Source organism: Rhea pennata, chromosome 2 (assembly GCF_028389875.1).
Source record: "Rhea pennata isolate bPtePen1 chromosome 2, bPtePen1.pri, whole genome shotgun sequence".
NCBI classification, from domain to species: domain Eukaryota; kingdom Metazoa; phylum Chordata; class Aves; order Rheiformes; family Rheidae; genus Rhea; species Rhea pennata.
In genome coordinates, this window is record NC_084664.1 from 89,718,055 (window position 1) to 89,743,581 (window position 25,527).

Here is a 25,527-nt window from a genome sequence, read left to right on the forward strand (position 1 = left end):
TTGAGCATGAGCCAGCAATGTGCCATTGTGGCCAGGAAAGCCAATGGTATCCTGGGGTGCATTAGGAAGACTGTTGCCAGCAGATCAAGGGAGGTGATCCTGCCCCTCTACTCAGCCCTGGTGAGGCCTCGTCTCAAGTACTGTGTCCAGTCCTGGGCTCCCCAGTCCAAGAGAGACATGGAGCTACTGGAGAGAGTCCAGCATAGGGCTACGAAGATCATCAGAGGGCTGGAGCACCTGCCCTCTGAGGAACGGCTGCGAGAGCTGGGCCTGTTTAGCCTGGGGAAGAGAAGACTGAGGGGGGGATCCTATCTACGTGTACAAGTACCTGAAGGGAGGGTGTCAAGGGGATGGGGCCAAACTCTTTTCAGTCGTCCCATGTGACAGGACAAGAGGCAATGGGCAGAAATTGAAGCACAGGAAGTTCCATCTGACCATGAGGGGGAATTTCTTCACTGTGAGAGTGAAAGAGCGCTGGAACAGGTTGCCCAGAGAGGTTGGGGAGTCTCCTTCTCTGGAGATCTTCAAGGCCCGCCTGGATGCAACTCTGTCTAACATGCTCTAGGTGACCCTGCTGAGCAGGGAGGTTGGACTAGATGATCTCCAGAGGTCCCTTCCAACCTTACTGATTCTATGATTCTATGGATATCTGGTCCCTATCACCAATTCTGGTACTCTATATAGGTCAGCTAAGCCACTTAACTAATGCCAACACAGCCAGTGTTTATCTGTAGATAGCAAGAGAAACAGAACCAGAAAAAAGTACATTAGAGGAATGAACTGAAGTATGGCAATGGTGTGGCAAATTGTACAGACAGAAAGCCAGCTGTGAAAGTAAGAAAGACGTAGAAGGAGAAACCAGTAAAACTGAAATGTATTGATGATGGTGTCTGTGGATCATGGTCACATAAGTGTTATTTCTATGCATCCCTTTAACAAGGCTCCTGACCCATTATTTTCTGGCTACATAAGTGTCAACAGTGCAATAGTAAATGAGTCAACTGGAATATCATTCCATTTAAACTTTGCTATATGTTCAAGGTTGGACCCCTTTTGTTGTCATTTTTGATCGTCTTATATCTAGACAGTGACCACAATTTTATGTCATTTCTTTTTGATCATTTAAATGATGGGACATTGCAGTACACTGCTTAGTTTTAACATTTCAAATGGTAATTCTACTTAAACTCTTAAGAGTTTCACTGATGAATGGTAAAATCAGCTATATAATTAAATGTATGCATGACTTAGTTTTTAATATAAGCATTCAATTAAGATGGTGAAAAATTCATATCTTCAAGCTTGTTAATGAATTTAACAGCCTAAATTTTCAAGCCATTAGTAAAACGAATCTACTACAAGTTCAATTAAGTTGCAGATATACTGTTACATTTCTAGCTGCTCATTACTCTTGTTGGTACACTGTATGCATCTGCATACAAAGAAAGTTGTGTGACAAAACATTTATTGAGAAAGCAAATCTGAATATTCGATAAGTCGTGAATTGAAGTGATTGCAATTGGCCATATGGCTTTTTTAACAAAAGTTACCTCTGCCATGTTACGATTGGCTGTAATATGTTGCTGGTAAGAATAAATTGTATCAAAAAGTAGACACACTGATCTTCAGTGGGCATATCAGGCTGTGGCATATCTTTTTTTTTTTTCTTTTTTTTTTTTCTTTTTTTTTTTTTGATCTTTCAGTGGGCTGGAGCTGAATTCATTTTAAGTGCTCCAAGTTCTGTAATAAAAAGCCTGTTTAATGAATTTTCTCTAGGGACTGCTTTTCAACATGTTTTTACAGTTCCAAGTTGTCTTAATATTTAAGCAGTATGGTGTTCTCTGTTCAAAATATGTTGATGGAAAGGCAAAAATTATTTAGGTTTTTACATGATTTTCATCAAACAAGATGCAAGTATGTTGTTCCTATCCCTTTAAAAAAAGTTTTAATTATCTGAGACAAACAATGCTGCATCTCATTTGCTCAGAAAATGATACTTTAATGCTCATACTGTCATGCAATTACACCAATAAAAACACAATGTAATTTCTCTTAGCTATTTGTATGAATTGTATTTGCAGCCAGCAGGAAGACTCATAAAGGTGACCTAATCAATTCTCATGTATCATTTAGAAAATCTGCAATAATTAAAAGTCAGTTCTCAGTTTCTTGATTTCTTATCTGGAATATTTACTTGGGAAAGCAAGAAGCCTGACAGAATTTTTATGCACCCCATAGAAATTAGAAATAGCAGTCACATTGTACGTGGATGAATTATAAGTAGATGAAAACATTGCTCCAATAAGAGGAATATTTATCATAAAAAGTAGCCATGTAGGTGATGTTTCTACTTTGAAATTGTAAAAGACCATGAGATTAGGGTAAAGCATGAAACTGTTCCTACATTTGAGGGGTCAGATGGTAACGAAATTGAGAAGGGGTGCTTTGCTCATTCCTTAAAGAATGTATTTAACATTCTTCTTATTATCATACATCCTTTGTATTAGTTAGCCATACTGATTATGTCTTAAGATGAGAAGAGAGTACTATAACATATAGCCTTTTTATAGCTAAGTTTTTATTTTGAAGCACAAAGTTAGTTTGTGATCTGTACAAACACTTTCTTATCCTATTGTTTTATAAAAGTAAGTCAAATGTTGACTTCATTATTTCACATATATTAGACTAGATTATAATATGACCTTAAAAACTTACCTGACTATGGCAAAACTGATTTTATTTCTGGCCCTTAATCTGCGAGGCTCTAGAATTTAAGTCTTGTTGAAAGGTGCAGGTTTGGTTATCAAAGCAGCAGTATTTCTCACTGGCAACAAACTTCCAGTTGAATGTCTTTTCTTCAGACTCTATGCCTCTCTGTTGGCAACTTTCTCACTGTGGCTTATGATTTCACAGTCAGCAGGAACACTGTACGAGCAAACACTCAAACAAGGACCTAACGGCCAGTTTCTGCTGTCTTCAGTTCTAGACGTGTGAGCTGCTACTGCAAAGAGAAAATCAGAAAGGTTGTCACTTATTTCTCTTCTCTGCAGAGCCTTAGTCATGAATTACCATCATCTCACAGTGTTTTCAGTGGTATAAGCCACATAGTGTTGTGTGCTCTTGTTTGTAGTTTTATCTACATATAGAAATGCAGACACATAGCTAGATGTTTAACAGAGTAGTCCAGATGAACAAAGGGAGCATTTCACTTGGAAAGAAAGCTGGCGGATGCTTGTGCTCCTTGGATTCTATGGGATTTTTTTCTAGAAACCTAGATCAGCCCATGAGAAAACTCTCCTTTTCTCCTTCCATAACTTTGCCAGGAGACCCCCTCCCAAATTCAGAATGAGGACAGATTAAACCTTTCCAGATACCTGAAGCCATTTGTTTTCTGTCTTTACTGTGGTCTTCTGGCATGCATAATTTTGCAGGGAGAAGCAATGCAAATCTTCAGAAGGTTTGCAGAGATAGATCTGCTGATATCTTTTCTTTACAACACGTAGCCCATGTAAGTTTAGCTATGTTCCTTTTTTCTCTGTGATCATTGATGCATTAAAACACTAGAGACCATACTATGATTGATTATGCTTGGTATCTCCACTTCTGGGAAGCATAGAATTGGTTGATCTGTGTAGTTCAGTGAACTATTGAAAAGGCAAGTTTGTTTCTCTCTAAGTTTATTATGGCTGGAGGAAACAAATGATAGACTAGTGGCATATTACAAATGCCATATATCACAAAAGATGATTCCTTCTTCCAGAAGGAAGCTGTGGCAGCTGGGGAAAAGAAGAGGTAGTAGAAAGATCTGGAAAACTGTGGAAAGCACTGGGTGTTTTTGAGGGGTGTTTGAGGCTGCGGAGAATGAAAAAGAAGGGAAAAGTAGAAATAATTAAAGCAAATCATCTAGCCATCTATCAAAGCTGTGCACTTCTGATGGAGGTGGGACCAGTGTGCAGCTGTTTTCCCTAAATGATTTGGAATGTGTGTATGTGAGGGAAAAGGAAAACAGACCTGGGAAAAGATCCCCGCGGTATAGGGTGAATACCATCTTCACAGACTTTTGGCCCCAGGATGGGTGTCAAGCTACTCAGAGCAGCTCTGGGATCCCATTATAGGGAGACTGTGAGTAGTTTGACATCTCTGCAAGTTTAATCTAGCACTTGTTCAGCATCAGACTTTTCACCTGTTCATAAAATTTCTAGTGAGTCTTTCATGAATAGCCCAAAATAGGGGTGCATAAGACAGGAATTTTCTAGAGAAGCAGCGAGGTTCGGTGCTGTGCAGCACCATGGTAGGCATCAGAAGGAGTCATGCTGTGCAGTGAGGGAGCAGGGAGTAAAGAGTATCTGAACTGTGTAACTTGGTGCAAGATATATAGTTGTGGATACTGAAATGCCAAAGTGAGCAGGTGCAGTACAAATTCAGGTCCAGCATCTCCAAGCTGCACAGCTTTTAGGATCAGCTCTGCAGTGCTGCCATTCCCATGCAGAACTGTGAGATGACTTCATGCAGTACAGCCTGGTTGTTTCTAGCAGGATTCCAGTGTGCTATCTCTGGAAAGTTTGGGGGTTTTGTTTTAATTCACCTGGATTTTTTAGCCTTCTGAGAACTTGCTCTGGCATTGCAGTACGGAAACCCTACTGTGCAAACTGGGTGATGCAAGGTAACTTTGTTTAGTGGATCTTTTTTCAGTGGATCTTACTTGTACTTGGTATTTCTTGCACTATTCTCCCAGTGTGGCTGATAACACTTTTATTAGCCAAGTTTTCTGTTGGTCTAATCCTTTTATACCTGGCTGGAAGGAAGGGGAGGGACAATTTGACTGTTTCGTATAGCTGTAAAACTAAGGAGCAGTGCAGTCAAATGTGATTTGCTTTAAGGCAAGTTTTATCAGTAGCGGCTAGTTATTAAAAGATTTTCCCAATGTAAATAGGTTTTGCTAAATGCAATTGACGTACTGCATCAAAGTTTGGAAGACAGGAGGGGAAATAGCATGTTATTCTGAGTATAAAGGTTCATCTTCCAAAACAATTCAACACCACCACCACAAATACTTGGAAACCACTGAACTTTTCCTTCACCCCACCCATTAAAATTTCTTTGATAGTGGCTGTCACCTTCTGCAGAGTTTCAGCATCACTAACTTTAATACTAAAAGCAACCCCTCCAAACGTAAACTCCTGTGTTCATTAAGTTCTCCTCCCAGCTGCTCACATGGATTTAAGCTCCTTCACTGAAGGAAGATAAGAGCCTTAAGCTGGTGCTTCTCAGAGGATAATTCCCAGGACACCTATATTGCTTATCCAGAGATATCTAGATACCTTAGCAAAAAGGTGGGTTTACTTGTGAGGGTGAGGGAGAAGTTGGGGTGAATTAGGGAGAAAAGAAGGTCCAAAAAGCATGTTATATGGAAACTAATAGAAAAATGTAAGATAACAGATATACAAGGGATATACAGCTTAATCTAAGGAGTGAGTCTCAAGATTTTTTCAACCTTTTTTTTAAGGAAGAAATATAATGCTTCTAAATGAAAATTGCAAGACAACATTGCAGATTAAAAACTGCAGATCAACCAGAGCCTGTGTTAAATAATTTTCCTGTGTAGATGTGCAAAGAAAGGAGAATGGAATTTCATTGTGCAGGAGGATATTGATATACTGAAACTGGTTCCATCCCCATTTACAACAAAATCAAAATTCTCAAAATTATCCTGAAAGGATAGTGTGTGAGCTGACAGGAAGGTTGATCCTGATAAGTGAGCTGGCAGGAACTTAAAAGTTAGACTGCCACTGCCAGAATAACTTTTGTGTTATTGACAGGTGGAAGAGGCTTCTCTGATAGAATTGTGTAGTCAGTTTTATCAAACACCATTGGCAAAAAGAGCAGGTAAAATTAGGTCTGTTATATTCTGAAAGACAGCAATAAATGAATAGGAAAACAAAGGTATGCTTACTCAACTGTTTAAGTTGGAGATCCTTCTTCTAAAAATCTAAACACACATCATTGATATATGTACCACAAGAGATAGGAAGTCTACAGTAGAAGAAATCACAGAAAGACACTCTTCACTTCGTAGCTAATGCTTAAAGATTTGGAAATACTTTGAGCTGCCGAGTTATTGCGAAGACGTAGTACAGTATCTATTAAAGAAGGAGAAACATATGCATTAACTGGCTGAGGAAAGAAAAAGCCTCATAGGAGAGAACAGTGAGAGTGTAAACTTTTACATATTTTAGCTATTAACTAGAGCTAAAATTAACTAAGGTGCTGGTTCACATTTAGATCATGAGATTGAAATGGTCTTGTATTTCTCTGTTTTCTACATGAAGAAAGTGCACAGCTTGTACAAGTTTGCTAAAAGTGTCAAGTTGCTAAGTTTCTGTTGCAGCACTTTCTCCTCTAAAATAGATGTACATCTTCCCTGAGACCTTTAGAAAGCAACTTTATAATTTAAAAACCCTCTGCCCCAGCCAAGTTAACCTTGGCACAGGACAAATGCAAGAAAACCAACTGGCTTGATTCTACTGTGGACTTCCCTTGAGTCTGGGTTAACCTCAGGACAGCTCTGTAATATGTTGCTGGGTCATTCCTACTAACAAGTGGGACAAGGGTTATATTCATGCATCCTGTATCCATGGCACCTGTTCAACGAGAGCTGTCTCTGCTCTCTACCGTGCAGGGTTAGTTAGTTGGCCTCCAAGAGCTGCTTACAAAGTCAGTGTGGGAGTATGTCACTGACTGTTGTATTGTCAGTGATGGTGATCTCATGCTGAAAAAGTTCAGTATTATCACTAATAGATGCTTTTTTTTTTCATAAATCTTACATGGCAGATGCCATAGCTAAAGTTTAAGGGAGCCAATGTATGTCACTAACAGCTTTTACTGGTTTCTCCCAGGATGATTCCTCGTGGAGAAAACTGAATGACTTTTCTTGTATAGGGTTCAAATTAACTTAATAAATTATTCCTTAATAACATACACATGCACAGAACCTGGATATTTTTTCAAAGCAAACCTATAGAATTTAAACAGCAGTTGGGTGGTTTTTTAGTTTTCTTTTCCTTTCTTTTTGAGAAGTACTTTCTCCAAAGCAATCATCTCTCTCCATATGGGTATGATGTAGCTTTTTGCCAATTTTCTTTGGCATTTGGGGATATAACAAACAAGGTATTTTCCACTTTTGCCCAAATCTAATCAATTTTACATTAAGAGCAATGTAAGCTGTTACAGTTCTATAAATATTTCTTTCACTGTTCAGTGAAAAACTGAACAGTGGTAGTTTGAATTTGTGCCAGATACTTTAGCAAGTTTCTGTGGTATCTTCACGTTTCTCTCCACAATATGGAGGATTCAAATAATTGCAAGTTGTTAAAAGGCACAAGAGGCATGCGGCACAGTATTATTGATTTAAAATACCTACATGTGTTCTAGACCAGGTCAGATGGGAAATTTGAAAATGCTTTGAACTGCAGTCTGAGAGTGACCATCTGCTCTTAGTATTTTTTTTTCTCCCTGCTATGATTAGCTCAAATGACAGAGCGCTCGCTTACCATGTGAGAGGTAGCAGGATCAATGCTCACATTCTCCATCTGGGGTTAGGTTTAGCTCAGCTGGTTAGAGCATGATGCTAATAATGCCAAGGTCATGGGTTCAGTCCCCACATGGGCCACTTGTTTCCCTGCTGCCCAGGGGGGTTGGACTAGATGATTTCCAGAGGTCCCTTCCAACCTTACTGATTCTATGATTCTATTAAAATACTTATATGTAGTTCAGATATTTCAATTATAATATTATCTTGTCCAAGAGTCTATGTGTGCAGGTAATACAACTTGAATCATACATGATTATGCATAGTGAGGGTATACCTATTAATGGACCTAATAATTAGGCAGTTGACATTGGAGAGAGATGTCTTTGGAAATGTGAAAAATAACGTGAACTTCTTGTATACTAAATGTTTTCAGTAACAGATTCGAAAACTGGTCTGTCCTGTTAGTATATAGAGACTTAGCTAATAATGAAAGTCAATACCTTTTTTTCCTTAATGTGTATTTCTACTTCAATATTACTTGGCTTAACTTTTGTAAATCTCCATGAAGTTCAAGTGCTAAGAATTCTAATACCTTGGTGGTTATTGAAGTCCATATGATACTAGAATCAGAAAAGTGTTGTTATCCTTGTTTTCTCAATTACTTTAACACTAGATAGGCTTCACTTACACATTCCTTAAGAAGTGTGAAGTGCTATTTGGTGCTGTAATGTAGGTTGTCAGACTTGAGAAAATTTACCTTGTTCTTTATTCTTGTCTGCTTAAATGTGCTAATAAACACTACAGCATATACCAGAATTGCTGCTATTCTTATATTTCTTGGTTCCTGCCATCTGTAATGATTTGGGGAGTCTGTGTATAACTTGCAAGTTCTGGATGAAGCAATGAAATTGATTTATTATTAATGCTTCAGTGTGTTCAAAGTAGAATTTTTTCTGCGGTCATTGCCTTTCATCTCTGCAGAGCCATTAACCGACAGCTTCCATCGTGGGACAATGAAATGGCTGAAGCCTGATGGAAAATAGTTTCTGTAATATATCTGCAAGCAGCATAGGTCTAGAACAGCTGAATTTTCTAGAAGTGGACTATAAAAATCACGTGCTTGTTACTGCCCTTTTAGAAACAGTGAAGTCTGATAAGTGGTGAAAAGCCTTTGTAAAACAAGAGGGAAGGGGCAGAGGAAAGAGGTGCCCTTTCTAGCAGGGGATCTGGCTTGACTGTGGGATCAACTGAAGAAGAAATTGCAAAGCACTTGCAAAGATGTCAGTTTGGAGAAGAGTCTGAGTGCAACAGCGAGGATCCTGGACACCTTGAAGAACTCCAGTCTTGAGCCAAAAACATGCTCTAGAATAGCGGAAAAAAAAGGAGTTGAGTGAACGTGTTTGATTTTTACCTAGGTCTGTTTTTCTTGTGCTTGCTGAAGTACAGAGCAGCTTGTCTCAGAGTGTTTCAAGAACAAGTGTTTTGTTTGCTTTAATTAATATAATAATAATAATAATACTGTTAAGTGAACTGTAAAATCAGCATCTTTGAGGTCAGAGTTCAAGGAAAGGCTCTGGCTAAGTACCTGAGAGTCAGAAGGTCCCTAGTCCTAGGGATCTACAGTAGATGTGCATGAGATGAAAGGGAGGTAGAGCCTGTGTATTGAGGAGATGCGAACCTAACCCAGACCAAAGGAAAGTGAAGAGCCATTGGAGCTGGCACATTGACAGTCTAAAGAGTTCTCTCCTGGCTAGGGAGAACTTGTGCCAGGTAATACTGTCCCTTTAGGTTCTTGGCTGTGAGACACGTAGGAAACAGTTCCAGTTCCTTCCTCTGATGGGTTGTTCTGATTTGAAGTAGAAAGCTTTAACTATCAGATTGTTTTTGAGTTGGAGCTATTTCCATTTCTCCACAGAAGCAGTTAGCCATACCAGGCTCCAGTACCCTGTCTGGCACTCATACAAAAGTAACTGCTGTTGTAGCACTAGGTGAATATTTAAGTATCCATCCTATCCTGTTTAGGCAATCTACAGGTGTTAAAGTTCTTTTGCAGCAGTGGCTTGAAAGGAGCAGAATAGGATAGGAAGACATGCAGGAAAAGTTCAGGATCACGAAAGCTAGTGATATAGTGCTTCAGTTTACATATCTGTGAGCAAGCTGACATGCAAACTCTGAAGAATAGCCTAGTGTTGGCCCTAAGTTAATTCAGCTGGCATCTTTTGCTTTAGTGAGGTTGAATGTTTCAGGGAAATTTGTAAGATACTAAATAATTTAAGTTTTTCTTCGGTGGATGTTTGGTTATCTAAATATCTCTTGAAAATAAGGGATCCAAGAAGTACATTAGCAGCTATTAGGAAAGATTTTTAGTCCTTCATTCTATGCCAGTGTTAAGACCTAGGACATTAACCGGAATGCTGTCAGGCAATAGCATTCTGATCAGGAAAGGCAACTGGTATCTTACAATATTTTGGTTTCCTTAAAGAATTCTAGAAGTGCTTTAAATTTCACGTACCAACAAAGGTGTATTAATCTTGACCATTGCAAGTCTAATGGCTGCTAAAAAAATAAATACAAACTGTACACGAACAATTAGAATGAAGCCTGTGCTAAAAATCTTAGTAAAAGAGAGGCAGTGCTACTTCTTAATGCAGATGATAAAAGGCAGAACTTAAAATGGACAAATCATCCACTTTGTGAATAATTTATTAGTCATTTGAACTCTCTAGTAGGTTTTTCTGGTGGGGAAAAAACAAGTAAAATTCTGCGGAAAATCTGAATGTATGTCAGAAATGTGCTATGGTCAAACTGATACTGTGGAATTGTTCCTACGTTGTTATCAGCCAAGTATGTGAAAAGCAGAATATGGACATCACATGTCTCCACTTCCTAACAGATGTCACATCAGCAACAGCATCCTTTGCCTCATGGTGCAAGCATCTCCCCATATTGCTCTTGCGTTTGCAGGAGGATTTCCTGTTTGTTGAGGGGCCATCTCCTTTTCAGAGCCCTGTTTTGCCTGTTCTCTTAATTGCCAGTATGGTCTGAGCCTGCTTTTAGCTATCCCAGCCATTATCTACTGGGAAATTAAATCTAATACATTAGTTTTGCCAGTTACAATGGATTACCCAGTATCAAGCTAAAAGCTAATAAAAATACATTCGTACTAGGCAGACAAGCTGCGGAGCCAGTCAACACAATCAAGAGAAATATGAAAGATACCTACCTCTGCTTACACTTCAGTTTACCTCAATATCTGTCTTTAACCTGGAATGGTAATATTTCCAAGTCTGACAAGATTTTTAGTGTTCCAGACGTTCACAAGAGTGGGAAAACTGAACCTGATCTGGAGGAACCAGAACTGTCTACAACTGGCTACCTGGCCAGGCTACTTCTCTGTCACTGTTTCACACAGGTAGTAACCTCAAAAAGGGAACCTGGCAATGCAGGCTGCGTAGGACCAGTGTAGTATACTTTGAGTGGGTCTTTGTTTTGGGCAGTTCGGCTGTGGAGTGTGCTTACAGTCAGTTTGGAGAGGGCCTGCAAAGTGATTTTGTTTGCAAGTCATGCAGGGAAGTGTCTGGTCTTTCCTCCAGTCGAGTCCCTGTCTGGCATGTCAAACTGCTCCTGTCCTGTTTTCTCATTGTCTTACAGTAAGAAAGAGAATAATCTGTTGCAGTCCTAACTTTTCCTAATTTGTTTGAAACACTGTAACTGTCCCGGTAGCATAAGTGGTATTCAGAACCCAGAGAAACACCTCTTCACACATACCTCTTGCGTGTGTCCATATAGCTATGTAACTGGCTAATCGTACATTACAAGAGCTGGTGACTGGTACCACTGCTGGTACTAGTACACCTCTGTGCTCCCATTGAGATGGTGATGTTGCCAATATCTGTACAGAGCAGGTGATGTGGTTAGTGTTATCTTTGAAACTTTAGGATGAAACAGAGATGTTCTAGGTTGGTGTTCTTACTGTCAAAGCAAAAACTCAATCAGTAGAAGGATTGAATCAGTAGAAACATCTCAACATCGTAGAAGGATGTTGGGTTTTAGTTATTTGCAATTTAATCTCAATAATTTAGTGAAAACAATGACAAAGTGATTGAAGAGGTGGTAAAAAGTAGATTTAAAAGCTTTGACAAAATCGCTTTAGCATTCTGAATAAATTAGTCTAGCTTATAACATATATGTGTTTACATTCATATGAGCTAATCTGTGAATATCTGACAAAGTTAGATAACATAGTCACATAAGAGAAGAAATACATATTTAGAATTAGAAGTTGCAGAAAATAGAAATGTATCTTCATCATGCGGGTAATCTGCCATCGTATGTCCTTTTTTTCTCTCCTGTTTTTTTTTTTTTTTTTTTTCCAGATAGAACTAACTTAACTAAATTCAGAAGAAAATGTCATTATTCTATTATTCTTAGGGATCGTGTATAGGATTAGACAACCACCATGCATACAGAGAGTTTTAAAGGCAGTAGTTTCTTCCTTTTTCTCCCTGCTGTTCCTCCGTATAGAGGTATCTTCTGCAGAGAGATGCTTTCCTCTTAACTTTTTCAAAATACCTTTGTATTCCAAGGTTATTCCTTTTGTTATCTAGAGAGATACAAATGTACTATTTAAACATTTTTGACATACAGAAAAAAATCAGCTGCTTGAGATACAGTTTGAGGTAGAATTTAAAAATAAATTACATTTTTTTTCTTTCAATCTGTGCTCTATTTATCAACTTAAGAGTAATAAACTTTTCCTGTGTCTGGTAGTCAGAGAAAATGGATGTAAGTGAATTTAAGAATATTTTTCTAAATGTTCGTTTTATGGTGAAACAAATACATTACCTTTAGTAACTCCATAGCAGTTCTTAATACCTGCATCAGGTATCTTAATCACTCTACTGTGTGGTCTCTGATTGGTACGTCACAATTTAGGAAATTATTCAAGTTTGTGTAAATCTTATTTTTCAATTTATCTCAGTATTCATGCAATAGAATTCAGTATGTGGCATCTTGGAAAAGGTGCATAAAGGTGGCTATGAAAAGAAAAGTATCTTGACAGTGCTGTTTGAAAAAGCGATAGGAAGAGGTAGAATTCAAGCCGTACAGTTACCAAGATAGACCCCTGCTTCTGGAGCGATACTGTAACAAATAGCACTCTAGCAACAAGGTATCTCCGTTTGTTAGCGTTAGAAAGCACACGGAAAAACTGTGGACTTGGCACATCAGAGAAAGTGTAGCAGAAACTGTTAACTTTACTTGAACACACATGGTTTCAGCATTGCCTTATTCAAAATCTGTTTGATGGACATAATATATACAGTCTGCATGTGAAGGTGGGAGTTTGAGCAGAACTTTACCACATACTGTTATTGGGGCAGGGAAGCAAAGCGTGATGTGTTTTATATCTGTGAAGGGAAAGATGCTGAGGGGACACTAATACCGCAACTGAGAAGCAATCACAAATGACACTTTTCATTTTCAGATGCACAAAACTGCACCATTATACAGCTTTTATGAAATCCATAAAATGATTACATAGGCCAATGATACCAGATCCTACTTCCAGCCTCTTTAGTTAGCACAGTGTATTATAAGCTTAATTATTTTAATTTTAAGATGCCAAATTAATTTTTCCTTAAAGAATGGATGATACTAGCAAATTCAAGTAAGATTACAAAGGAGGTGGCTTCTAAGCATTACTTTGAATAGTTGTACTGTTACATTGACAGAGAGAAGTGAAGAATAATTGACTTTTTTAGAGAAATCAATGTTTTGTTTTTCTTTCCTACTTTGTTAATTTGATGTACATTTTCATACTTCTAATTTGCCCACTGAATCTTTACATTTTCCATCCTAAAAATTTTATTATACACTTTTCTTCTGGAACAATATCTTATATTTAGACAAGAACATGGAACATTGCTCTTCATCAGTATCTAACACTATCTCCTACAGTGCTTCCTGTAACAGAAATTGGATGATACAACTTTCAGCAGACATTTGTTAAGCCAAAGCCAGGTAGAGCTGCTGTACTGCATCTGTAAGCACTGGTGAGGAAAGGCTTTAAACTTCCTCTGTTTTTTGTTTCTCCCATTATGGCCTCCCAGAGCTACCCAAAATCTCTATGGGCTATAAATGTACTATCTTATCCACATTACATGTGCTATGCCGGAGCATGAGAGATTTTTACAGGTTTCCGCTGTTACAGACTTAGCCCTTGGCCTAAAGGAGTGCTGCAGGTCGTGGTCTCATCCACGTGGCTACAAATGGTGAGTGGCTTGAAGGAGCAGCTCAGAGAATAAAAATAGCTCGAGCCACAGACTGCAGTACCGTTGCTCCGTCATTCTCTGATCAACAAGTAACTTTCCTTGAACTCGTCTCTTCTGAGGCAAATTACGTAGAATTTGATTACTGTTGTTTAAAGGGCATCTGTTAGATTGGATATTAGTAGAGGTGATAGCAGTTTTGCTAGAACACAAAGCTGGGTCTTCAAAACTGTGGTTAAATTCTCTAGGCTTTCTGTGTTTGTACGTGCATATAGAACTGTTTCCAGTAGCAGTTTAACTATACAAGTTGCTGACATTTCCTGTCAGAACAGGTAGTATTTGTAAACTAGATGAGGCTGGAGGAAGAACTTGATTCAAAAAGAAAAGATTTGTTGTAGCTTTAAAAAGAAATATATTCGTCTTGACTGACATGTATTTTTTGTCTGAGTACCAGCTTATTCCCCTGTTGGCAGGTTATTTCAAATACGGTTGTCTAGAAGAGGGAGAGGGTGGGATGTACAGGAAAGGAGAATAGATCATTGGGTTTATATCTGTTTAAATTAGGATAAAGGGATTATGTGCCATGCATCTGTACATTTTCCATTACAGAAGTGTCAGATAACAGTTTAGCATTCCACATATTGACAAGGATATTTAATTTTCTGTTGTTTTCTACAAATTAATGACAAAATCACTTGTCAAGTAGTGTACAACTACCATTATCACGTTTTCCTTTTGAAGAAACATTCAATATGGTATGTTGTAAATGTTTTCTTATAGCATCAGCATAGATTATTTTGAAACAGCATGAAGTTAATAAAATAACTAGTAATATTTTAGAGGTATAGTTTACCCACCTGCGATTTAACAGTACAAACAAAATTGTAGATTCAGCTTTTCAGCTTTGCTTTATGCAGTGTAATTATTATTATAGTGCAATGAAAATGAATAGAGTCTTTCATTTTAAAGCTTTATTGCTACACTGTTTGTTTTTCAAATGTGCCAGGCTAGAGTTTAACTGTTAAGAAATAACAATTTTCAATGAGTTGGGGGAGAAAGTGGGCTGGTTATCAAATTTCCTGTTGCTCTAAATATCAACAAAATGCAAACTTGACCAATGAGAAATTTTAACAAAATTTACAGAATAATATCATTGGCATGTTATATTAATTTATGGATTTCCTTTTGATTTTCTGTAACTTTCTGACTTCAAAAATTCTTTAAGTCAGTTTTGATATATAATAGAGTATATATTTCAGAGATTTATGAAACTGCTTTTTAAACAGTTTTTAAAGTTTTCAGAATATTTTTTCACCATTAAAACTTTCTCTGAGTTTTGAAGAGGAAAGTCACTGAAGCTGTACAGCTACAATAGAATTTAAATAGATCACATTTTGCTGTTATGTTACTCAGCTCAGATTCATGAGCTGTCAGTTGGAATTGGATTGTTTCTGCTAAGACATTTTTGTAAAGAAGGATAACATGCTGCACAGTAAGGTGCTATATCCAACTGCAGCATTATTCTGAATATTGATACTGTTTATTCAGTAAACATTCTCTGTGCATTTTTCTGTGCATATTGGATTTGTGGATCACCCTGTAATCCCACAGAGAGCGTTGGATGAGTTCCTGAGAAATTATGTGAGGTGGCTGGCATTTTTTCCTATGATGCTCAACATCATCTTGTTTGTGATAGCATTAGTATAAAGCATTAGCATTAGGAACACACGCTTCAGCTGGCCAGCATGGGGCTAATGCTATTCATTGCTCTTAGGCCACGTACTTGGCAGCAGGCTATGCCAGGACCAGGGAGGAGCACAAGGACAGACAGTTTAATATTCCTGCAGAAACGTATAAGACAAATCGCCAAATGGCACATACCGGACCCCTGAGCTTTGTAAGTCTGCTCTTGCCAATCACCTACTGTCGTATTAAGCATACATAAAAGATGTGGCCATGCATCCCAGGTCAAGCAAACGTAACAGCCAAACATGGCACATTCCCTTAAAAGGTTAATCATCTTGTTTTTCCTATGAAATGTATTAATGCGTATGACACTGATTTACAGATAGTATGTTCTCATGCCCTTACACTAGCTGGCCAAGTAGTGGGCTGGCATCTTTGACATTGGAAAAAGAATACTTGTCCTGGTTTAGCAGGTCTAATTCATGATAACTCCAGGATACTGCCACAGCAGTAGTCTGTCTATACGAAGTGGTCTCATAGTCTAGTTCCTGTTAAAGGAAGTGAGATTCCTGTTGCGTTACAAAGCTCCCCCGAGCTTCTCTCCATCATGGAGGGAATGCAGAGAAAGCTGGGGATGAGCCGAGCGTGGAAGCTGGGACGCTCCCTTCACGTTCGATTTGCAGCGTGGGACTGGGGCAGCGTAGGTAGCCTTGCGCTGCTGTTGCCTGCGGTCTCATTGCATGGAGTTGAAAGGTAGCAGCTATTTCAAAATGCCCCTTTCGAACCGTTGCGTTCCCAGTCGCTGGTGGGTGCTAGGTGAGTATTCACATTTGGAAGCAACCATGCGGTACTTGATACAAGACCTGACTTCTGATGTCAAAGTTATAAAATGATTGATTGTGAAAGATTAAACATCTTTAGTCACCAGATTTGGTTTTCTTACTGTACAAGTTTTAGAAGCTACTAGAAAAACAGGCCAATTCAAACTGATTTAGAAGTTTCCTTCTCAGCAGTGCAGAGGTGGGGGCTGCACGTATTTTGAGATTAAAGCATAAGAGATAATTTATTTAAATATTTGCTGCAGATCTCTGTAGTGATTGTTTAAAAAAAGGTTTGGAAATGCATTTCACTTTTAGTTCCTTTGCTTATTGGATGTTCCTATGTCAATATAGCATTGTATTTCTTAAAAAGGTGCGATTTAGATGCAAAACAGACCTGACACAATCTGCTTTCCAATTAATAGCAAAAATGTTTTTTCCAACATTATTTATTTTCAGTTAATTATAAATTAAAGCCTTACAATAGTAGCAGTGACAAATAGCGGACCCTTATCACTGTTTTCTTCTGTAGCTCTGTCAGTCAATTAAATATAAAATGGTAACAGTGGAGTTTTTTTCAGCTCTCAAATGTACTTCGCAGTCATAATTGAGTGATTCATTTTAGCAGATTAACAGCTGAATAAATCTTGATTTAAAATATTTTTCCCTGTTTTGTTTGTCATATGCATCGATTATGCTCTATTGCAACTTTGTAGTGTGTCTTCTGTTCCTGCCTCTTCAGGTGGACAAAATAGATTGCATTTAATCTTTCACATTTCTAAAAGTACTGTTTGTTTATTACAATTGAATGAGAGGTAGAAATATGTCAGGATTGTCTCTTAAAGTTTTCTGAAAAGTCTTTTGCAGATTGAAGTCCCAGTTTATAATTAACTAATTATATTGAGTGTTTCAGGACCCCATATTTTGTTGATTGTCCTTACTGAAATCTAGTTGCTGTGAAGCAGCTTCATATGAAAAGGTGATTTTGTTGCATAAGTTAGTAATTTCATTAGCCTTTGGTTTAATTACTTAGTAAATTAGTAGTTTCTCACTAGGAAATAATAAAAAAGACGTGTTTCTTCATACGTCTTTTTTCTACCGAATCTTTGTTAGTGATATAGGTGTTGGCAAAATTACGCTATCTGGGCTGGTTTTAAAAGGCTGCTGGTCCTGCCTTATTCTTTAATACATAACCTTCTGTTGTGTGGGTGTTCCGTATTGCTGAGAGATTGTTGATTTTATTTTTCAATAGGTGTAATATTACAAATTTGAATGGCTATAATGTTATAGAGCATTTATATTTATATATATATATATATATATATAGTGGTATAAAGAGATGAACAGGAATATTTTAATTGTGAACACTGTACTATAGATTCCTTCCTTCTTTATCTCTTCATTACTGCTAAGTGCATAGTGCTCATCCACTACTCATCAAATGAGCACAATCTTTTTCCTTCTTATGCGGAGTAAGACTCTCGCAGCTTTCTTTAATTCCCACTTTACTTTTCTGTAACTAATAGTATCATTAGTGGCTAAAAGAGTATTGTGTCTCTAAAGGCTGAAATCACCATGAAGTGGGCAAGTGAAACTCAAGCTACATACATTTGTATAGCTTTGAATGGAAATATGCTAAGATTTCTTCCTATTGGGCATTTTTAGTCCGAGTGCTTCCTTGTCTGAACTGTGTGCTGATGTAAGCTGCATGGAAATCACTAATACATCTGAGAAATTGCTTTTTATTGTGTATTAGGCTGCATTTAGTGCACTGTAACTCCCTCAGCAGGCCACATTTGAGGTTAGGTAGCAAAACATACAGACTCATACCATGAAATGCCTTCACCTCATCCACTTTTTTTTTAATTTGGAATTTTGCCCCCAGATTGAATCCTAGGTTTTCAGCCTTACCTCTCTAGAGTATTATTCCTGCTACCCTATGCTGAAAGAGGAGAAAATTTAACATCAATGAGAGGAAGTAATCAGTAAAGCAGCAGCAGTGTATCATTTTGTCGCACTGATGCAACATAGAAGAAAAACAAGCCAATGTAGTACTGTTCTCTTAACATTTTGACTCTGACTCAACTCCTGACTTCACACGCTATCTTGTCAATCTCCTTAAAAAACTGAGAAAGGGGAATTCAAATGTCAGTGAACCAGTCTACAGATCAAGCAGTCTGGATTTCTGAGGAGTAATGTTTCTGGGGAAACAGCAGCAAAAATGTTTTTGTATAAATAAAATTGCTTTGTGTTTTCGGTTTTGTTTAGAAGCTCACAAGTTTGAATTTTCATCTTTATATTTATTGTTTTGGATATGCACAGTTCGAATCTGTATTTATCAAAGGTCTCAATTGCTCTATGCTATTTCTCTACACCCTTACAAGTAAAGAGATCATTGTGGAAAATTATTCTTTAATCTTGTTGCCAAAAGATAAAAAGATCATTTTATTAATCTTTCATTGTAGTAATTGTATGTAATTTTTTAATGAAACTCCACCTAACAGTGGGAAGGACAGGTTTTTTTAAGAGATACCCACTTTATACATCTTTCCATATTTGAATATCGATCAAATGATCGAGGAGAATTTTTTTAAGACCTTTCTACAGTTCATTATGAATTCTATGCAATGCAAAGTCTCAACTTTATTTTTGCCTCGGAAGTATTTGTCTGATATAAAATTCCCTTTTGGCAGAGGAAAGAGATTTTAGGATGCCACAAATCCAAAATCTTTTGCTTATGGATATGTCCCAGTTGAAGCATTAGATATTCCTTGGAGATGTTTTGCAGCCAGGGACATGATTCCTTCAGTAGGGTATGGTGCACATCAGTATGGTGCACATCAGTTTCCTGTTTAAACTGTGCTTAATTCCCTGGAGATACTCAGAAATTTGTTGTTCAGACTAGCAGTACTAATCCAAAGCGACAAATCAAGCAATGGTCTGTTATGTAAAAGGGAAGAACGAGACCCCTATGTTTGGCAGCACACAAGTTTGGAAGTTGACGCAGTGAGACCTCCAGGACATTAATACGCTTTGCTAGATACTGCAGCGCTCTTGCAGAAGGGAACAGTCTCTCAAGGGGAAATCCTCCTCTAACCCCTGGACAGAAAATTAGGAATGCGTATTAACAGATCTCTTTATATGGAGTGAATGTCTCTTCATTAAAAGAGAAAGCTGCCTTTCATCCACCTAAGCAAGGAGGAAGACGGCGTGTGGTGGATATGTTATCCTCATCCTCTGGACAGAGAACTGAGTTCAGGACTGCCCAAGGATGATCACTGTCCAGCTGACCCACAGAGTTGAGGAGAAGATAAAGGTCGCTGGGGCTAGGGACTATTAGCAATTTTCAGAACTGGCTTTTATCTGCTCTAGGAACAAATGGAAAAGCTTTCTGAGAGGTACTGACAAAACTGCTGCTACTCAAGGGAGGTCGATCTTAACAGAGGTGCTGTGAGTCGCACCGTAAAGCCTGTCTTCTTGCCTCAGCTCTAGAGGAAATGCAGCAGAGCCTGTGGAGGCAGCTCTAGACTTTTCTGAATCTTTTCCAGAAAGTCACACCGAACATGAAATGTCAGTCTTAACATTTATCTAAACTGGTTGTACAGTCTCTCTTTCTCAACAGCAGTCATTCTTCTGCCAAGGTGGAAAACTAAAAGTTAAATTGATTTTGGTTTTACAATTGTAAAGGAATCCAGGAATTGTCATAGGAGCAAACGTCAGTCTTTTCTTGCTAAGGATGCTTGCCTTACATTTTAAATTAAGGTTCAAAATTTGCTAGTCGTTATTCTCTCATTATTTTTTATTGTGATATTTGGTTGCCTTATGATAGATGTTTTCTGGCTTTCATTCGGATTCAGTTCCGTTCTGTTCTAAAGGGATTCCTTACTTCATTAATAGGATAAGCTATCTTATACATTTACTGAACATTATTTGATGTTGTGTGAATAAATAAACTAAGAGAACTGGGAGGTTTGATCTGTGCACAAGATTGAACAGAAGCGTCGAAATTCTAAAAAGCATTTGAACAGGAGTAGGAGAGATCTCACCTGCAAGAATTTCATGGTCTTGTTTTTATGCAGCCTCTGAAGAAGAGCAGGCTCTTTTCACTCATAGTCTGGAAGGAAAGACGGGAAAGGTTTTGCTGCAGAAATTGAAAAAATGGGTAAATAGGTTCATCTCTTCTGCACCCATTCAGATTTCACAGAGATACTGTCCACAACAGTCAAGCAGTTAGCATTAGTAGTGATCCTCATTGCTTTTTAGTCTATCTAGTCTTAGACAGATAAGATTTTGGCCATTTTATTCTTGACCATTACAAGGTATACCTGCTGCTTTGTGTCTCCTGTAAGGCTAACACAATTTAGTTTTATTTATTTATTTTACTATTTTGTTAGTATTTTCATGGTTCTCAATTTGGTTGAAGAGTTAAGGTTTTATTTTTTTTAATTGTATATTTCAAAGTATTATAAAAATATAATGTATTTTGATAATCTCTCATTTCTAGTATTCCTGTGGTTGGTTTTTTGTTTCTTTTAGGACATGAGAAGAAAGTAAATCAACTCATTTTTTTCAAAGTCTTATACTTTGTTTTGATTCCTTATTCAAAGGAATGGGAATAATAAATTAACAGTACTTTGCTTTTTGTACCCACAGCTGACAGTGCATAATAGCAATTAAAAAATCAGGTGTGTATGTGTGCAGTAGTTAGTTCATTTAAGTGTTTTACTATTTTTGTCTAGATATGAAAAACAGGTTTAGAGTCCTTCAGCTCAATGTTTTTTTCTCCTGTCAAAAAACAGTGGTCTCAGTTAATGAGCAGTCAGGTACCTCTGTTCACAGACATTATCTGTGTATACTCTTTCAGGGGTCACAAGCGCAAGCTGGAGGAAGATGATAATGCCAGCGAATCCAGTAAAGAATCAAGCAACGAAGATGAGGAAGGAAGCAGTTCTGAAGCGGATGAAATGGCAGCAGCACTTGAAGCTGAATTGAATGACTTCATGTGACATTCATACAAAAGAGGGGATTTGTAATTATGTTTTACTTCTCATAAACAGATCAGACTTCGGATGAGTCCCTTCTGTCAGTACTCAATGTTTTTCCAAAATGTGTGTGTATATTTTGCAAAGCAACACAAGAGGTGACACATTATTTTACAAAATCAGAAATAAATGTTTTTAAGGTGTTTTACTAAAGGAAAATATACTTTTTTAAAAGAAAAAAGTATTAAATGAGACTTGGTGTGCTATGCCAAAGACATGTTATGAGCTCTGCAGAACCTTCGTATACAGGACAGTAATACAAAGATTTGTGATTTAACATAAAGCAACTTTTTTAAATATTGCAGTCTGTGGTTTAGGGGTAACAGTCTTCAAAAGAGAGAAGGAGATAAAAGAGATGGAATTGTTTGGGTAACACAGCAGGAACCTGATGATCTGGTCATCCTTTTCCACAAATAAATACTAACAAATATAAAAGGATTTTTAAAATAAAAAAGAACAGTTTATATTTGTATAGAAACAGAGAATGTGATATGCAAGCTTTGTGAACTCTGCACTTGACCTACCTGTCATTTGCTTCTAAAAGAAAACACAATGATCAAAACTCATGTTTTTAAGTTTCTTTGTGGAATAGCTGGGTTCTTAGGGACACCATTTAGGTTTTTAACTTTTTTTCTCTGTAACCTGGAAATTTAGCACAGCATACTGTGTGATCCCATATTGCTGTAAGAAGGATAATCACCCATTTGTGTTGTTCTTGGAAAGAATGAGTGCTACTTCAGTCTAGATAGGATTCAATTTCTTTGACAAGAGACTTGATGTAAAGTTTTTGTATATTCTATTTCATATTTGACCCACAAAACAGATTTTCTTTCATTTAATAAAAACCCATTTTGTAAGTTTTGTTTCCCTTTCCTGCATCACAAAAGTCAGTAAGAGCTGACATTTGCTTCTATCAAACACAAGGCACCTTTCTTTATTATCCTTCCTTTACTCTGTGTGAAAATAATTAAAAATACTGGAAGTAGCTGCAGAATTTCAGGCTCAGGCAGTGACTTAGCCAAAGAAGAGAAACAAACATTGGCTTAAAAATTGCCTTTTCTTTGATGTTTAGACTATTGAATTCTGACATTTTCTAATGTCTCTTTGACTGACTGCGAAGTATTGCCAAAGTATATTAAGAGTTATTGCTGTGATATTGAATTTTTTAGACTGGAACTATGGTTTATTCTGAATTAGTAACAACTGGAGAGACAAATCTCTCTAAAACATATGAGCAAAAGAAGACTCATTAGTTCAGATGTCATGGTTAAAAGGAAGTAATTTCTACTGCAGAAATACTTAGTATTGTCACTTAGCAGTAACACAGAGGATTTGGAGTAGAATCTCAGCTGGCTGACACAGAATAGGCTAGCTTTTGACGTTTAGTATTGGCAAAAAAAGGGAAGATTGTCTGAGAAAATAGAATCTTTTCGGCTTAGTACTGCTTTTCCTCTTCAGAATGCAAGGTCAACATCCATGACACAAAAATAGTGTTTTGCTATGAGAAAATGTTTAGCTGACTTGATATTCACACACATGCCATCTGCTAAAGTTCTCCATGAAAACCAGCCAGACTTCTCCAAATTAGTTGAACTTTAACAAAGAAAAAAACCCTGATGTTTGAAAAAATGGAAATCAAAATTTTTAAAAAAACAACTTCAATGCAGCCTCCTCAGGTATTAGAGGATGATTCCTTGCAATTCAGCAGTAAAGTGTCAGGGGGGTTATGTACTTTATTCTCTTATGTTAAGGCTAGTTAAAATACTTTGAAATAATGCCAACTTTGGGGGTCACTGTGATGCTGCAAATGATTCTGCCACTTGCATTTCAGCAGAGAACCTTTTTTATTGATCTTTGCCAGTCACACAGTCCTATGACAGCATTCAAATTCAGAGTGTAAATAGAGCCAGTGAGCAAAAATCAGTAGATTGTTACTGCTTCAGAAATGTTTGGTCTGAGTTTGGACTGCTCGCTGGAAGCTCCATCACTGCAAAGTGGCGAAGTGACCTTTCAAAGGCAGCTGTCTTGTAGTGTTAAGTGAAAAGTCATTCTATCCATGTGAAGTTTGGAGAGCTTTTTGGTGTGAAAGACTATATCCTGTTCCCAGTTTTATTTTATGACTGCCACTTCTGTTTTAACGAATATTGTGTGTCTGGGCAGGATCCTAAAAGTCATCAACTCTCTGCTAGACCCAGTATCACCCAGAGCCCTGTGTAAATGCTGACTCTCCACCAGACTGTGAGAACTGCACGTATCTGCGTGTCCCGGCCCGGTGTAGAGTTCTGTGCGTTTACGGGATTTCAAAGACCCTGCAGTTAGCACTCGCATCGAGCTGTTGGCGGCAGGCCGTGCGCTGCTAGAGTTAAAGCCTAGGAGTTCTGTAGTAGTCATTACATCACAGTCAATTCTTATTTTTACATTAATTATTCAGGTAGTTCTAATAACTGTTGTACCCAAACCCTCCGAATGCAGGATGACCTGGTGCGGTGATTTTCGAGAGGTGCTGATATGCTTCCAGGACAATCCCGAAGGTTTTCAGTCCCCTTTCTGTTTAAAAGCAGAGTCATGCTCATTTAGGTAGCTGCTTCCAGGAATTTAGTCACCAGACTCTGCTCAGGCCTAAGAGAGAAATGGGAACTGAAAATTGAAGAGATGATAAATGCCCTGGCTAACCTGCCTGCAAGAAGTCCTTCCATATATGAAGTTGTCACTCACTCCCACTAACTTATGCTTTTTTCTAGGTGCAAAAGTATCCTAGAAAAGCAATAAATGTGCTTAATGAAATGGCTTTTAGATTCTTTACAAAATGACCCCTATCCTTTGGCTTGCTCTTCCAGATGTACTTTAACAACCATAAGATCAAACTCTCTTGACTTTGGCTTTTTTCCCCCCATCTTCCTTCCTATCTAATGTACTTGTGTACTTTAGGAGGTTGTATGTTGTGTACTTCTGTACCCAGGAGAGCTAGCGAGGACCTGCTGCCAGGAGGGGCTCTCACTCATGCTGTTGAACTTCCTGGGCAGTGCTGTGTCAGAAGTGATATCCAGCAGGGAAGTGAGCACAACAAGGGTGTAAAAAGCAATCTTTTTAGTTTAAAGATCTACAGTTTTAATTTTTTCCTGCTCCATTTGCCTTAGGCAGTTCTTAGGAGAGTGAGAAGACTTCGCAGGTTTGCATACAGGTATGTGATGGGACTTGTGCTACAAGCAGAAACTGTCCACTAATGGCCAAGCTTTTCTCTTTGTGTGTGCGTGTGTTGGCAGAGGGGAGGGGAAGCAGTGAGAATGGTATCACTTAGCACTGAGATGTGAAAAACTCCAAGCGTGCAAATACTGTCAGGTTTTGTGCATATGTGCAGTGGGCCTTTGAATCTTCTCAGTGTTATATAGTAACATCCTCTGCAGAAGGTGAAAAGTCTCAAGTTTCCTTCTTGGCACTACTGCTTGGAGAATAGGTGACTTTCTTACAAGTGTGAAAATCCACACACACAAACTTGGAGCTGTACCTAAAGATTTCTCAGCTCTGCCTATTTTTATTACAGTGAACACTGCAGTAGATGACAAGTCAGAGAATGAATATATAGTGGCCTTAAATGAATAAAAAGTGGCTCTTTTCATGTAGCATAAAATTCAGCATGAGAAGTCTTCTATAAATTATTAAATCAGGCATATCCAAAATGAAAACATTTGTGAACTATTTTTAATTAAAAAACAAAAATGCAGATAGAAGTTCTTAAAAACAGATTTTCTAAGTAGAAATGTTCCCTGGTAGGTAAGCCTGCCAATCAAATTGATAACATAAAAAAGGTATGTTTACGTGGTGTGAAACTTAAAATATGAGGAGGTCTGTGCACCAACTGGGCATTATTTCTTTTGCTTGTGTTCTCAGCAGTCTCCCAAGTCCTCTTTCTTCTCCTTGCCCAAACCAAATTTATTCTGCGCAGTCTAGGCCACTGCATGCCTTGTCTTGATTTGTCTCTTTTTTCTTATATTCTTCCATGTACGCTAGCCGTTGTGTGGCCGATCCCATCACTTCAAGGAACATTTTCCCATCACTTCTTCTTTCGTGATCCCACTACCTTCCCCTTAAGCTTTTAGGTTGTTTTTACTATCCATTGTACTTTCAGTTGTCGTTTTGGAAACGTTTGGGTCGGGAGCCTGGCACAGCCGCTTCTCTCCCAC

General features: G+C 37.9%; 1 protein-coding gene across 1 annotated transcript in view; it reads left to right on the forward strand.

The window, feature by feature from the left end:
• CTDP1 (CTD phosphatase subunit 1) overlaps positions 1–22,203 on the forward strand; it is a 110,434-nt gene extending 88,231 nt beyond the window's left edge. Inside the window, exon 13 of the mRNA XM_062569888.1 lies at positions 21,169–22,203. Within this exon, the coding sequence (XP_062425872.1) occupies positions 21,169–21,310 (142 nt within the window). The 3' untranslated portion in view covers positions 21,311–22,203. The remainder of the gene's footprint in view (positions 1–21,168) is intronic.
• Positions 22,204–25,527: the final 3,324 nt, after the last annotated feature.